The sequence below is a fragment of the Magnolia sinica genome, chromosome 8 (genome assembly GCF_029962835.1).
Source record: "Magnolia sinica isolate HGM2019 chromosome 8, MsV1, whole genome shotgun sequence".
In the NCBI taxonomy this organism is placed as follows: domain Eukaryota; kingdom Viridiplantae; phylum Streptophyta; class Magnoliopsida; order Magnoliales; family Magnoliaceae; genus Magnolia; species Magnolia sinica.
Window position 1 is genome coordinate 10,770,027 of NC_080580.1, and position 15,166 is coordinate 10,785,192.

At 40.7% G+C, this 15,166-nt stretch overlaps 1 protein-coding gene across 2 annotated transcripts; it reads left to right on the top strand.

Annotated features, from left to right (window-relative positions):
- The first annotated feature begins 2,802 nt into the window (after positions 1-2,802).
- Positions 2,803-11,854, top strand: LOC131252857 (probable protein S-acyltransferase 16). 2 transcript variants are annotated; one of them, XM_058253606.1, is made up of 7 exons: positions 2,803-3,305; positions 8,115-8,222; positions 8,312-8,413; positions 8,513-8,584; positions 9,449-9,547; positions 9,636-9,731; positions 11,430-11,854. In XM_058253606.1, the coding sequence occupies exons 1-7, from the start codon at positions 3,036-3,038 to the stop codon at positions 11,547-11,549; spliced, it is 867 nt and encodes a 288-aa protein (XP_058109589.1). In that variant the 5' UTR covers positions 2,803-3,035; the 3' UTR covers positions 11,550-11,854. The 2 variants fall into 2 exon arrangements, with proteins under 2 accessions (XP_058109589.1, XP_058109590.1); XM_058253607.1 differs by having other exon boundaries at positions 8,130-8,222.
- Positions 11,855-15,166: the final 3,312 nt, after the last annotated feature.

A 15,166-nucleotide genomic window follows, 5' to 3' on the forward strand; every position in this document is an offset into this window, starting at 1 on the left:
AACGGCTGAAACACCCATCTCTACAAATAACAAATGAAAATTGAATGTATGACTTCAATGGCCTCATTTTATAATGGCTCTCTCCATCTCTTTCTACTGTAACGGCTGAAACACCCATCTCTACACACACACACACACACACACACACTCTCTCTCTCTCTCTCTCTCTCTCTCTCTCTCTCTCTCTCTCTCTCGCGTAATAGTTTTTCAGGTAATGATGGATAATCTTAAAATAGAAATGATCCAAATCTCTATAAAAGGGATAATCATGATAGGATCGAAATAGAAAGAAAATATACGAGAAAAGAAAATTAGAGAATACTTGTCTTTGTGGTGAAATTTCTTCTTGCCAGCAATCCATTGCCTGATAGCGCCACCCCGATCAATAACCTACCTGATATTCAAGGCAAGTCATAGACATCTACACTCAGATCCATAGCTCAAGTGGTAGACTGAGTGAAAGATACCTCGTTTCAACACTGAGGTCTTGGCATCGATTCCTTAGTGGGCTGACAGTAGGTGTACTAACAAGCTAACCAAAAAAAAAAAGTCATAGACATCTTAATAGAGGGTCATGATAGAAGAAATCATGCTGAGATGGGCGAACGCGCTCTATAACTTTTGTTAGCCTTAACTTTGTGATTGGATATAGAAATCACACAAATGAGGTATAGTTGAAAAGGCTATCAATAATATTGATGACTTAAGTGAGTTTTATAAGCTTCCAACTTGTTCATAAAATTTAATCATTCTAAGGTTAAAATTAACACTTTGTATTTTTAGTTTTAATGTTTTAAGAGTTTTGCAATTTATTTTGAATGTTTTAAAAGAGCTTAGATAAGATTAGATGTGTTTTACTATATTTTTAATTAAGTTTACTATTTTAAAAAATATTATTTCAAGAAAGTTACAAATTTATGACTTATATAAATTATATTAATTCATTTATAAAGAAAGATTTTATTCATTATTTTCAATAATGTTCTCATTTTTATAAATTTTATACATTGTGTATTCAAGAAGAGAGAAAACTTGTAAGGTTTCTCCTCTCTTTTCACCACGCACAGTTAACTACCTAATTAAGGCACATTCTCTCATCAAATATAGACATTTGTAACCATAATACCTCAACTGTCAAATGAGCAAAAGTTGCTATACTCTTAATTGTATCTCACCACCTCAACAGGTAATTGGCTATTTGTCAAATGGACATTCTCCCATCTAAGTAGATTGATATAAATATTTTTTAATATTAAATGTCAAATGCATTACTTCACTCTCATATGATATAGCTTGCCCAAACATGCCATTGCCCATTTGACTAATGGACAATCTGGCGGCACCGATTTCATATTATTTTATACATCATATCATTGAATGTCATCTACATATAGAAAAGTAGTTGAATGTATTAGATTGCAAAAAAAGTTGCTTCACTCTATAGTTGGCATTACCTGCCTAAACTAACTAATGGTTCGTAGTTCCACCAACACATTATTCTTCAGTTAAATATGGACCATTATATACTTTATACCGGTTAGTGTCGAATGCATAAAAGTTTCACTGACCTCAAAGCTTGCAAGGGGTTAATTCCAAGGCTAGGAAATATAAAAAATTAAATAGACCTAAGCTTAAAAGATTCAAAATTTGATACTAAGATAACTCTAGATCCTGTCCATTGATAACCTTAACTAACCCTAATTTGGTATCATAGGCCAAACAAAGGGTTGGCCGTCCAATCAACGGCCATTCTATTAGATGCAATATAAACAATTAAACCATCAAATGTTTAAAATTTAAAAGCTGCTTTACTTTTAACTTAGCATCACATGTATAATTTGGCATCTTATCTATTTTGCTATTGATTTGTTTAAATCAATGGCCATTCTATTAAATTCATGAGCACTACACCAACTTTGAAAAATGAAAAATCTTTAAAGCTCTTGATTAGGCACAGCCCAACCGGCCATTAGTTGTCCAATAAAAAATCTTCCACCCCTGATTATCCCATCATGTGAATGTCAAATCTTGACCGTTCTCAACATTATCAGACCGAATACGGACCGTTTGTCTTGAACCATCCATTAGAAGGCTAGCCAGGTATGGAAGGGCCTACCAGATGGACAGTCCGGATCATCCAATCCATACAGAACCAAAAACCGTGATGCAGATCATTTAACTAAAAACGTCCAGTCCTTTCTTAAAATGGTGAAGGTTATTTGCGGCATTCAACCCCAACGGCCACCGTCTCCTAGGACAGTTACAAAACTGTGTGTTTGCCATAACTTACTATAGCTGTGGCACCTCATCTACCACCAAAGTCCATGTACACATGGCAATCCAGACCATCCAAATCGATAAGTTCTGTTGTCGGTCAATCATACCATGAAAATCACAGAATTCAGTGAATCCCAACCCCTCAATTGCTCACATCCAATCTACGGTCAAAGAAAAATAGTGAAAACCCAAGTTCTAAGTGGAAAAATCTACCAGTTGAATTCGTCAGACTGATGCAATTTTCTTGCTACCACCCATCCAAGATGTGCCCCACAACATGGACGGGCCAAAATAATCATGCGTAAATGCCACGTGTACATGTGAGGAGTTGCCACAAATTATCGAGGAGAAATCGAAGGGTCACTATCACATATGCGAACATGATTGTCGGTCTAGATGGTGCCAAACTGCTGGAAAGTCCAAAAGTTAAAGATTGCAACGTGTAGGGTGGATACCTGCCACAAGTCGGTAAAGCTGTTAGAAACGCACATTTTAGTCTACAGTATATAAATCCGACTCCCGCACCCGTTTCTTTCTCAGCACCTTTCCACACCCCTTCTCTCGCTCCGTCAAAAACAGAAACGGAGAGGCGCCGTTTGTCCGTCGCGACGAACGCCGGCGTCCTCCGTTGCTCCAATTCCTTCACAAGAGAATCCCCCAAATACCCTTCACCCCCGCAAGCAGATCTCCCCATCTCCTCTGGGCATTCCCGTCATTTCTCCAAACCCTAGATCGAGGAAGAGCAGAAGCCCCTAACAATGCGACGATCGTACATCTCGCTCCCCATCATCGTCGTCCTGTCGACGATTTTCTTGCTGTATTACCTGATGATGTTCTTCGTGATCGATGAATGGCTGGGATTGAAGACATCGCAGGGCCTCTTCAACGCGGTCGCGCTGACCGTCTTCGTGTGCATGTCGCTCTCCACCTACGCAATGGCGATCGTCCGTGACCCCGGGCACGTGCCACCTTCATTCATGCCGGATGTTGAGGATCCCGACAGCCCTCTCCACGAAATCAAGAGGAAGGTATAGAATTTTCTCGATTTCTCTCTTTTTCACGATTTGGGTCTTTTAGGTTTGGGATTTTTCCGGATTTCGTTTTGGTTTCTGGGTGCAATTTTGTTCTTCAATTGTGCATATAAAGAATTGGAAAGGTGTAATTCGGTCGGACACCCGGCGTACGAGCTGGTTGGGATTTTCTGAGTCAGTGGGCGAATGTGGATCCACCGCGGCATGAAATGGGGTTGATCGGATGAATCTGACCCTTGATTTGGTGACCATCCAATTGTTTGGAGGTTGTCAACCGCCCAAATTAATGGGCAAGATCGGAAGTTGAGATCGATGAATTATTGTTATTTTTGGTTTAGGCTTCTACCACAAAGTGACCTGTGAAAGCGACCTGTGATTTGGATGCAATTTGGATTGTCCAAAACTGGTGTGCGCGTACCATGGATGAAGCGCTGCAGATAAGCCGGAAGGTAGAATATCATGATCCTATGCATGAACGCATCATGCACACAACCATTGTTTATATGACATTTATATACTTCAATTTAAGCCGTTCAAATTGGCGAATGAGCTGTAGATGGGGCATATCACAAAAATCAGATTTATTTGATGATCCCACCTTCTGATTAGCAGATGATCGATCATTGAATTTGGACCAGATATCATTTTAAATTTTAACCGTTCATTCGGTGGCCACCAGTTAGATAGGATGATTCATCCTGTGTGATTTGTGTAGGAAACATGATTTGGATGGCTATGGATTGCTCCTTCTTCCTAATGTGATATCTCTAACTTTGCAACTTCAATCCCAATGCGAGGGGGTTTATCATTGGAAATGATTACGAATGGAATATGGGATTTGGTAGGCGTTGTAATTGGATGTTGTTGAAGATAGTTGTTATAAGAGTTTTACATGGCAACAGTTGATTCATCTGAGTTCGCATTCTATTTCCGGAGTGGTTTATTTTGCATGAATGTGTCACAACATCAGCCCACCAGCAAGTGTCAACCAATGGGGCGTCCATGCAGCTACCAACGGATTATTTGGACCATTCGTCTGCTGGTTACCACCACTGATGAGTTACATCTAGCAATTCTTTCACATGCATTGTGGAACATGCCCTTCTACCAGGTGTTGTGCAATGGATGAGCTACATCCAGCAATTCTTTCGCATGCATTGTGGAACATGCCCTTCCAGCAGGTGTCATGCAATGGATGAGATACAGTATAATAAAAACGATTCAGAATGAGCTTCGGTTATTGATTGGTTGCATTCAATGGGAAAAACAGTGGTCAGGATTTTATTAAGCTTGATTTTTGGAGCGTACCCCACCGACAGTAGTTCCAATCAGATGAACAGTAAAAAAACCTGACTATGGCTCCATGTGGGCCTTGGTACCTGAGCCATGCAACATCCTTTTGGGAAACTGGTTGTGCATGTGGTGTGCTTGTCGCACTTATTTATTCTATTATGGACATATATGAGTGCATTGAAACGGTGAGATGAAGGGAGAACAAATGAAGAAGACGCTAGCGGGACTTAATGATGAAATTTGGATATTTTGGCAGTAGCACGCATGTTTTTCATGACATTCGTACAGCTAAGGAAGCGTGAGATAGTTTTGGTTTGGTCGCTTTCTTCTAGGAAACCCCGCCCTTGATGTCTCTCTTGATCCATCAATAAATGGTCATCAGAAAAAGATATGCATCCATATATTCACATACCTACATATATACGTACATATACAAACATGAATCCCAATCATCAAAATCATAGCCTTGCCCTAGCATTTGGGGTATGCTTTATGAAATTCTTTTGCAAATCATGTCCAGAAAGGCATTCTCATAGTTGTTTAGTGTCAGTTCTACGAATTAGGATTTTCTCAGGTAGGCAGCCAGTACTGTGAGAAAGATTCATGTTTCCTATATATTGGTGAAATGGGATTTGTAGAGCCAATACCAAATAGTTGGGACAAGATGGTGGTGATGATTTGGGACCTTGATGTAAGTAAATTCATATGTATTGTTATGATCATCATCATAGTGTTGTGACACCTCTTTGGGGACACCATTCTCATTATTTGCTTGACAAAGGCTTGCTTCGCCAAGCTAGCATAGTCCTCCTCTACCTTAGCTTGGGCCTGTGGCAACTAGGTGGGGTTATTTTAAAATGGTCTATATGTATATATGTACATGTGAAGATGGTCGGCAAATCTAAATTTAAAGGTCAAGTCATATGGTTATGATCATCCAATCAGTGTGATTTTCGGTCTATGCACCATCCAAATGGGGCCCACAAGTTGGATGGTCCAATGTTAGTGTGCTTATATGTCATGTGCTTTGGATGAGTTGTTGCACCTTGTGGAATGTGGCTTGCCCTACAGCACCCGGAATCATTCTTATGCATAATTCATTTAAAGCATTCATTCATTTGTACAACTAGGAGCAAGCCATGGTGCAAAAATCGTGCCCATTGGGTGATCTAAGCTCCCCATCGATGGAATGAAAATGGATAATCAATATTGACCCGAGAAATAAAGTAGGTCTAATCATCATCTTGAAACCTGTAATAAGCAGATCCTACTTTGTATTTCTTATGATTGATTCTAAAGTAGCACTTTGATTTGATGATTCTAACCATGTGATTTATGGTTTATAAACAATGGACGGTTGTAACAAATTAGCCTCATTCCAACGTGTTCTGTATTCGTTACAATATGGCCGTAAAGGCTGATACGATAGGTAACAGCCGTGACTGTTATGCGATATGGGGTGAAATAGGGCAGTTGTTTTTTGGGACCATATCGGTTGTTATGGGGCATAATGACCGTTACCCTCATAACGGTCAAAAAACAACCACTTCTTTTCTATTTAAATCCATTTTTTCACTTTTCTCATTCCAAAAACTTTCTTAGATTATTTTACAGTAGATTATGACCACTCGTACTATAGTTTTTAGAATTAAAACTATAGATTGAAACAATTTGGGCGAATAAAATCTCTAAAGGCCATTTTTTTCAAAAAATTGAAAAATGTGGTATTTATGCTCTCTTTTTTATTCCTCGATTTCTAGTTCTAATGTTTGATTGTGATGTGTAAACATTAGAGACATAAACCATGTTCATAAATTCACTAGACAACCAGATAGAACAGTCTCACCAAAGAGTGGACGAGAGTGACCATTACTCTACCATAAACATGTTCAAAACAAAAAAGGAATACATATTTGAAATATTTACATTATTCTAGATTTTCTAAATATTTTTTGAGAATTTTTCCAGCAATTTTTTTGCAACCCTTACAGGGGTCGTAAGGGTTGTTACGCTCCCGTATCAACCGTTACAGCCGATACCTGTATCAGTAATGGTGGTGACAGTTATGGCCACCGTCACCGATACAGAATACCTTGCCCTGTTCAAAGGTTTAGAGATCATTCAATTGGCATGATTCTTGCACCTAATTGTGTGAATGAATAAATGGTTCAGATAAACTAGGTCACCATGTGCCTTTTAAAAGGTTTAGGGATTTTGCTAACGCCCCCAAGATAAGTTTTGTATTGATGTGTCAATGTTGTCAAAATCGGTATCCTATCGCAAATTGTGATAGGGGTTGAATCGTATCGAATTACAATTAGTACGATTTTTTTATAATTTTCTTTAAAAATTATGAAAACTATAAATAAATTAGGAAAAAAAAAAAAAAATCAATTCATCAATCAATCCTTTTGCCATCAATATTCACCCAGCAATACCATGTATTGATAGTGTTAAATGATTCCTATCTTCCTTTATTTTTGTCTTTCAAGAAATTTCCTTTAAAAACACATAGGGATCCTATAACAATTTTTGTTCTTGTTACCTTTCTTGAATATAGAGTCACGTTGGAAAAGTGGTATTTGATACTGTAGATAGACGAAAAATATATTTTGATTTCTGAACATCATCCCACAATACATATAAGTCAACATGATCATAACCATTCATAAAAACATTCCAGATAAGTCTTACATCAATTTGGTGTTTCGACTAGTTAAGAAGTAAGAATTCATAAAAAAGCTCCATGATTTAATGTTGAAGAGATAGCATTCACTCTCTTATAAAGAACAAATAAAAAATTTACCTCTTCTAAACAATTCTTAAAGCCTCCACCAATTTGAAAACATAAAATGAAAGTTAAGTGAAGCTAAAAATATAAGCGAACTAGTATAATTTGAATTGTAAATTGTAAGATTCAAACCATAGAATTGTAGGATTCATATAAAAAGGGATTCAAGGTGGGATTCAAATCATCTTGCTTAAGATTTAACGGAAATCACATATCGTAAATTATAAATAGAAGGATTTTGGCAACACTAGATGTGTGACGTGTCTGTTGGCCTGATACATGTGAAAACTTGACCCTATGCCACGTGTCTAAGTAACACTCGCAACAGGTAGAATATCAATTAGTGTATTCAAGATTGTTTGTTTTTACTCCACTCTTTTTTCTTTTTTCTTTTTGGCACCTCCAGCTTGTTTAGTTAGTTCAGTGGGTATTCCACCATTTACCAAAATAAAATAAAAAAGAAACTTAAGGGCCTGTTTGGATGGCCAGTTGCAATTCAATTCGATCAGAATAGACCCTATCCATTTCATTCTCATGGCAAGAGCAAAGGAAAGGGGTTTGCACAGGGCATTTGGTTTATCAAAATGTCCTTTCCAGATTCAAATCCCTTTGTATGAAAAAAAAAATCTAAAAAAGGTGGGGATTCTCTGCCCCTACAAACAGGCCCTCAGAGACTTAGAACAAACCGCTTCCAATCCATAACTACCTGACTTTCTTTGTAGCGGGTTTCATACCAGGGTGGCGATCTGAGATACTGTCAGAAGTGTTCCCACTACAAGCCTCCTCGTGCTCATCACTGTCGTATTTGCAGAAGATGTGTTTTGAGAATGGTACATACTGCGAGCGCTTTCTCATGGCTTTCTGGTCGCGGCACAGAAGCTTCAATGGGTTCTAACAAATTGATTTCTAATGCATGCAGGATCACCATTGCGTCTGGATAAACAACTGCGTGGGGCATGCAAATTATAAGATTTTCTTGGTTTTCGTTTTGTATGGTGTAATCGCTTGCATCCACTGCACGGTAACACTGTATTTTATTCTCTTCTTTTATCCTGTGCATATGCGGAATTGTTTGGAAATTGTTCAACGCCTTACGAAAGAATTCATGATCTTGTTTCAGATCCTTCTTGTGGGGAGTGTGCTAAACAATGTACACACGGACCCAAGTGGAGGCTCGTACAAATTTGTATATGTGAGTACTCTTGAACTCTTTCTTTTCTTTGAAGTGGAATGCCCTACTTGCAGACACAAAACCAGTGCTCTGCAAGATTCGGGCCCATGGTGAATGTGCCATAGGCGAGGTGGATGATCAGGCCAATTGGTTTTAAGCACCAGTTTAGGACTGTCGGTGGGACTCACCTAGGCCTGAAACTGGTCGGACTCGCCCACTCAGTCGGACTCAGTTGACTCGGCCCATTTCAGTATGGTGCTCGTATCATTTCAGATTGAAAGACACGCCCACTCAGTCTGACTTGGCTGCCTCAGTTCCATATCATTGTGGTGACTCATATCATTCCAGATTGAAACTGTTGAAACCAAGATGTATCAGCTCACATGTCAAGTGGGCCACATACATAAACAGTTGAATGGCTAAAACCTTAGTTGTAGGATCCTTCTAACTAGGTTCTGCTCCCACATTGAATCACGCTTCAGACTCCCGCTCATGCTTCCTACCCGTTTATACCTGTTTACACTTTGGAACGGATGCTTCCCCACTCCTGCACCCACTTCGGACTCCTGCTCATGCGTCCTGCCCATTTATACTTATTTAAATTTTGAAACGCATGCTTCCCCACTCCTGCACCCGAATTTGTTGCCGCTTCGCTTCAAGCTTTGTGCAACTATAGCTAAAAGTAGATAACACCACTTTACATTCAGCTTACATGCGTGGCACATCCAATGAGTGGACTTACCTGGGTTTAGGGCCAGGACATAATTCACCATCCATGCATGATTGGTGAACAGACACATGCTTGCACATATGGCACCTGATTAATGAGCAGACATGCTTGCACGCCTTGCCCTGGCTGTTTTCCTCATTCAGTTTTCTTTGCAGATCATTAGTGGAGTGCTGCTGTTTCCCTTAACTGCAGCACTGACTGTCCTCCTGGGCTGGCATGTTTACCTTCTCCTATCAAATAAGACTACCATCGAGGTTTGAAAAATATGATATTCTGTCATGCATCTTGTTTGCTGATGATGTGATTTCAGAAATGCCAATCATGTTTTGTGGGATTTTGCAGTATCATGAAGGAGTGAGGGCAATGTGGCTAGCAGAGAAAGTGGGTAACAGTTATCGTCATCCATATGATCTTGGTGCATATGAAAACCTTGTATCAGTAAGAATACATTTCTCTTCTTTCTCTGTGTGATTTTTCTTAAGTGAAGTTCGCTAACCCCTGACACATTTGGAGCCCTGCCTGTCCACACGCAAGCAGGGATAAGGACTTCTGGTTTAGTGGTCCACCATGCATATGGCTCACATCCCAAAAGGAAAGGCCACATTCATATGCACATGTTCTTAGTAAACCTCCCCCTTTATATGCCTTGGAAATTTAGGAAATTTTGGAGGAAAAAAAACTGTCATAATGTGAACACCATATTTCAGTTCGTGAAGCACATCACAAAGTACCTGTATGGTGATCGTGACTATTGGTTTAGTGGTCCGCCATGCAGGTAGACCACTTCCTGAAAGGCAAGGCAATCAGTTAGCCATCTGATTTGCTGTCTGAAAAAAGAGTAGCAATCAGTTAGCCATCTGATTTTCTGTGTGAAAAAAGAGTAGCAACTAAGAAACTGAGCAGCAAGGTATTCCGTAACGGTTACGGTGGCCATAACAGCCACCACCGTTACCTTTATGATACGGGTCGCAACGGCTGTTACGAACCCCGTACAACCGTTACAGTATCTTTTTTTAATGAAAAAAAAAAATTCAAAAAACCTGTATCTACCCCATAATGTTGAAAAAAAATAAAATTCGAAGAACCTATGTCTACCCTGTAACAGATCATTATGAGGTTGTTACGGTCTTTGCAAGGAGCATAATGGGCCATTAAGAACTGTTACAGGCATTTTTTTCCATAGCGGTTGTTACGACTGTTACAACCCTATAATGTGTAACGGTTCCCATCATTACCTTTATGTAATGGCCTCTACGGGACACCATGTTGGGCAGTGGTCAACATTCAACGACTGAAATGCCCAACAATTGGATGACTGAAACTCATATGCTTATTCCACCAAAATAAGAATGTTTTGGCCCATGAAGCCATTACCATCTCTAACCGTTTCCTCAGTTCCTGGTGAAATGGAATGCTCCCCTCAAAACATGTTTTAATTCCTTTTCATAAAGTCCCCACCTAGAAGATGGCCACTACAGAGTTCTTTCCCATTGAATGCCAATATTTGTTGGATTTCTTCCTAAATTTCGATTCATAATTGTCGAAGGTCCTCCAATGAATGGGTTGGGATTATACCATGCCAGGTGTGTTTTTCAATGGCCCAGATCTTGTAGACATGTACCAGGTATTTGGAGATTCAGTGCCTATACCTAGGATTTAGCTTATAGCATTAGATCCTTTTTTTTTTCCTTAATAAAGGCATGTTAAGGTTAATTATAATATTTTTTTCAAAAAATGAATAAACTCACTCCCGAGAATAATGACAGCAATACCCATACATTGCCTAACATGCACTGATGTGTACGCCAGGGACAATCCTGATCCGGACATGGTTGCAGTCGATTTGACGCATACATCAAAATCCTCATCCCCCATGCATGTAATGACTGTGTACCCAAATTCACATTGGGGGCATGGATCGATGATTCTTAGTCGACTCATCTGAGTCAGCTCGGTTTTAGTGGGGCCTGTTATGGATCAGTACCAAAAGTCACCCTCCCATTCACCCCAAATTGGGCAAGTCGTTGTTCGACTCAGACCAAGACAGACAATTTTGGATGAGTCGGGGAGTTAAAATAAAAAATAAAAACCCTTGTATCATTTGGCAAATATCATATTGTTCTGTCCGTTCCTCAGGTGTTGGGCACAAACGTGCTGACCTGGCTATGTCCCACCTCAAGTCACACTGGTTCAGGTCTCCGCTTCCGTACTTCTTTTGACAGCACGCACTCTTCGTCACCCAGGGGGCATGTTTGAGGTAAGGCAGGTAAGTATCCACTTGGTGTGGAGCGGTCAGTTGCTACTTGTAGAAAAAGAGAGACGAAACCCGTGAAGGTGGTCCGTTTCGGGTTGCAGGCTCTACTGTAAATTACTTTTGGGCGGGGCTCATGATGATGACTGACTGACGGTCAGTAGTTGTTTATTACACATTTACCGAATTGTAGAGGAGTTGAAAGAGGAGAGCTAGCGTAGTTGTTATACACAGGGAGAGCTGATCCTTCATACTACTTCGTTGTAAGCATCAATTGCAAGGCTTCCTTTTATATGGATTTTTTTTCTTCTTCATCTTCTTCTTCTTCTTCCTGCTTTTGTATATAATGTGTGATTCATGGTTTGGCAATCCAGTCCAGGTCAGATGGGACCTTCAAATGATTGTGTGGCTCAGCCCAAAGTGAGTTGGACGGGCAGAGTGAGGAAACCTCTCTCAGGTAATGGTCTCTGCGACTGACTATTGGATGTGGCCCACTCCATGGATGCTTCTTTTCATCTTTTGAATGTAGGACTTTGCTTGTCTTATCCACTCTACAGATCCAAACCGTCCAAGGTCGCTCTGATCAAATTACGGTAGGTAACGGTCGGTGGTCCAAATTCAGTGGGTAAAAATCTGATCATTGTGATTTTGGAGATGTGCCCCATTTGAAATGGGGCCCACATGTTGGAAGCCTGGAATGAATGTGTCAGGTGAACGATGGGTCACCACCATCTTGAAAATTTCAACCTGATCGGATACCCGACCTATTTACAAGTCGGGTAAAAATCGCAGATGGGAATCTGGTTTCTTGTCGAGCCTTATACCCGGATCCAATTTCTCGGATAGGTTTCATTGCTACCCCATATACGTACAACCTTTTGGCCCAAGCATTGTATATTCCTTCCCTCTAGTTTACAAGGATGGAATCTGGAGTCCGGACCCTAACTACCCAATCTGGTGGACAATATTTGGACGGTTTGGATCATGTTATGAATGTGATTTAAGACTCCATCCACCAGATGGTGTCCCTCCGATACTCTGTTGAAAAGGAATTTACGGGACGCGTACCCTTTAATTTTTTTACGATTTCACTGTGAATTAGATATGTAATTCCAGCTGACCTGTGATTCAGGTGGGCCACACCAAAGGAAAGAGTTGTCAACCTTGATTTTTACCGGGCCTGCTGTGATGATTATTAAATCCATTCCATTCATTAGAGCCACACCAAAATTTAGGCCCGGGCCAAACATCAGATCCATCTGTGGCTGATTTTTGGGACCTGGGTCTTATATGGGATGATGCACCTTGTTGTTGGGGTGGATTTCACATAAGCATCATGGTGGGGCCCACCTTATCCGCCCTCCCTTTGCTGGCATGGCCGACACCCCCAACTTCTCGTGAAGAAATTTATATTTTATATTAAGTGGGTAGTCTATTGAAAACTTTTAGAGAAAGGTATCCAAATGTCGGTTTTATATTAAGTAGGTAGCTTTTTGTAAAATTTCTTTAAAAAAATTGGTGGTGATTCATCTCCTCAGAGGTGGTATTCATGTAGGTTATCCTGACCATCCAAATTGTCGAGGCGCATTGTAGATGGAGCATATGGATATCATCTCACTGATCAAGCAATCTTAACCATCCAGATGGATGGTTAAAAGTAAAAGTTCTCGGTTCATATTCCAAAGATGAAATCAAATAAATGGTTGCTATCGTCTTTAAGGTACAATTTTTGAGCTATGCTACATCAACGGTTGGGTTAAAGATCTGGACGGTTGGTTCACGCTGTCGTACAACTAAGCTAATGTGCATGATTGAAGAGTCACCATCATTTTAATTGGTGCAAGACTAACACCGGAATCTCCCATAAAACCCCTAAATAAATCATAACCGGAGGGCTTTGTTAGGAGCCTCGCTCACAACAGCGTCCGTCCAACAAAGCTCATGCACATGCCACCACACGTGCTAACATAGATTGTAACTACAAGATCCAATGAATGAATCAGGGCGGTTCCTCTATGTACATCCGTTCATCTGCTTCAAGCATCGAAGCCCACTTGATGAGTGGGCCAGCTTTTTTTCTTTTCTTTTTCTTTTTGTGAGAAAATCTTCCAAGTTACTACCGCATATGGACCGATTGTATCATACTGAGGAGCCCAGGCCCTCTAGATGAATGCACCAATAGAAGATCAGAGATTTAACAACATCCCTTATCGAGAGAACGGGCCATCCGCAGTGGGGCCCATTAAATGCGTGGTTCCCATTGCAATGAATGAGGTACATGCCATCAGGGGCACAGAGAGAGAGTGCTGGTTTTCCGACTATATATAGTCACGCGAAGTGCACCTGTCGTAGCATTCATTGACTGGCCTACTTGATGCCACACATGCTATTGTGCAAGATCTGAGCCGTTCATCATTCGTGCCCCACTTCTCAGGCCGAGAATTTGATAGATGATCGGGTGGTTACATCGGATAATTGTAACCATTGATGAGCTGCTGCATTAAATTTATTACGACCCACCCTAATTACTCATTTTAGTTGGACCACAAAAGAAGATGGATGGTCCAGATGGACTACTAATTCAAGGGCATTTTTGTAAAATATCAGGTGGCCCACCTAATGAACAGCCTGGATGTTGCAAAAAACTGGACGCGAAGGCTCGGGCTGGGATGCGGTTTGGCTAGTGACGCTGCCATCAGCCAGGTGGCTAGTGATCGGTGCTATGTAGACCCCACCATGATGTATATCTTTTATCCAAGCCGTGGACGCGAAGGCTCGGGCTGGGATGCGGTTTGGCTAGTGACGCTGCCACCAGCCAGGTGGCTAGTGAACGGTGCTATGTGGACCCCACCATGATGTATATCATTTATCCATGCCGTCCATCCATTTTTACAGATAATTTTAGCTCTTTTATCAAAAAATGAGGCAGATCTAAATCTCAGGTGAACCACACCATGGGAAAACAGTAGTGATTGAATGTCCATTAAAAACCTCCTAGGGCCCACTGTAATGGTTATTTGACATCCAACATGTTGATTAGGTCATACAGACCTGGATGAAGGGAGAAAACAAATATCAGCTTGATCCAAAACTTGTGGCCCCCAATAAGTTTTTAATAGCAATCAACAGTGTGGTCCACTTGAGATTTGGGTCAACCTCACTTTTCGGCTCATACCATAAAATGATCTGGAAGAATCGATGCACGGCATGGATGAAAAAAATACATCATGGTGGGGCCCACGTAGCAGCGACCACTAGCCATTGGCCAGTGGTAGGGTCACTAGCCAATCAGTTTCCCCGCAGGTCCAGGCCACACTCGAGACCTAGTTTTAACTCGGCAGGACCGACTTGGACAGGAACCCAGTCCAGTCAGGTCTGCAAAACATGTCGTTGATCCAAATCGTTCATAATCTTGGACCCGTGGTGAATAGGACGTGCTCAAAGAATCTCCTCCATCCATCCCACGATCCCAACTGTTCACCTTGCCTCCCAAAGTTGTTCATTTTCATTGAACGGCTAGAATAATCTGATAGCAGATACATTGGGTGGGGGCATTGCCCATCCCATGATGGGACATATGGTACATGCATGTCTTAGCTCTTACTCACAAACCATCCAAAAG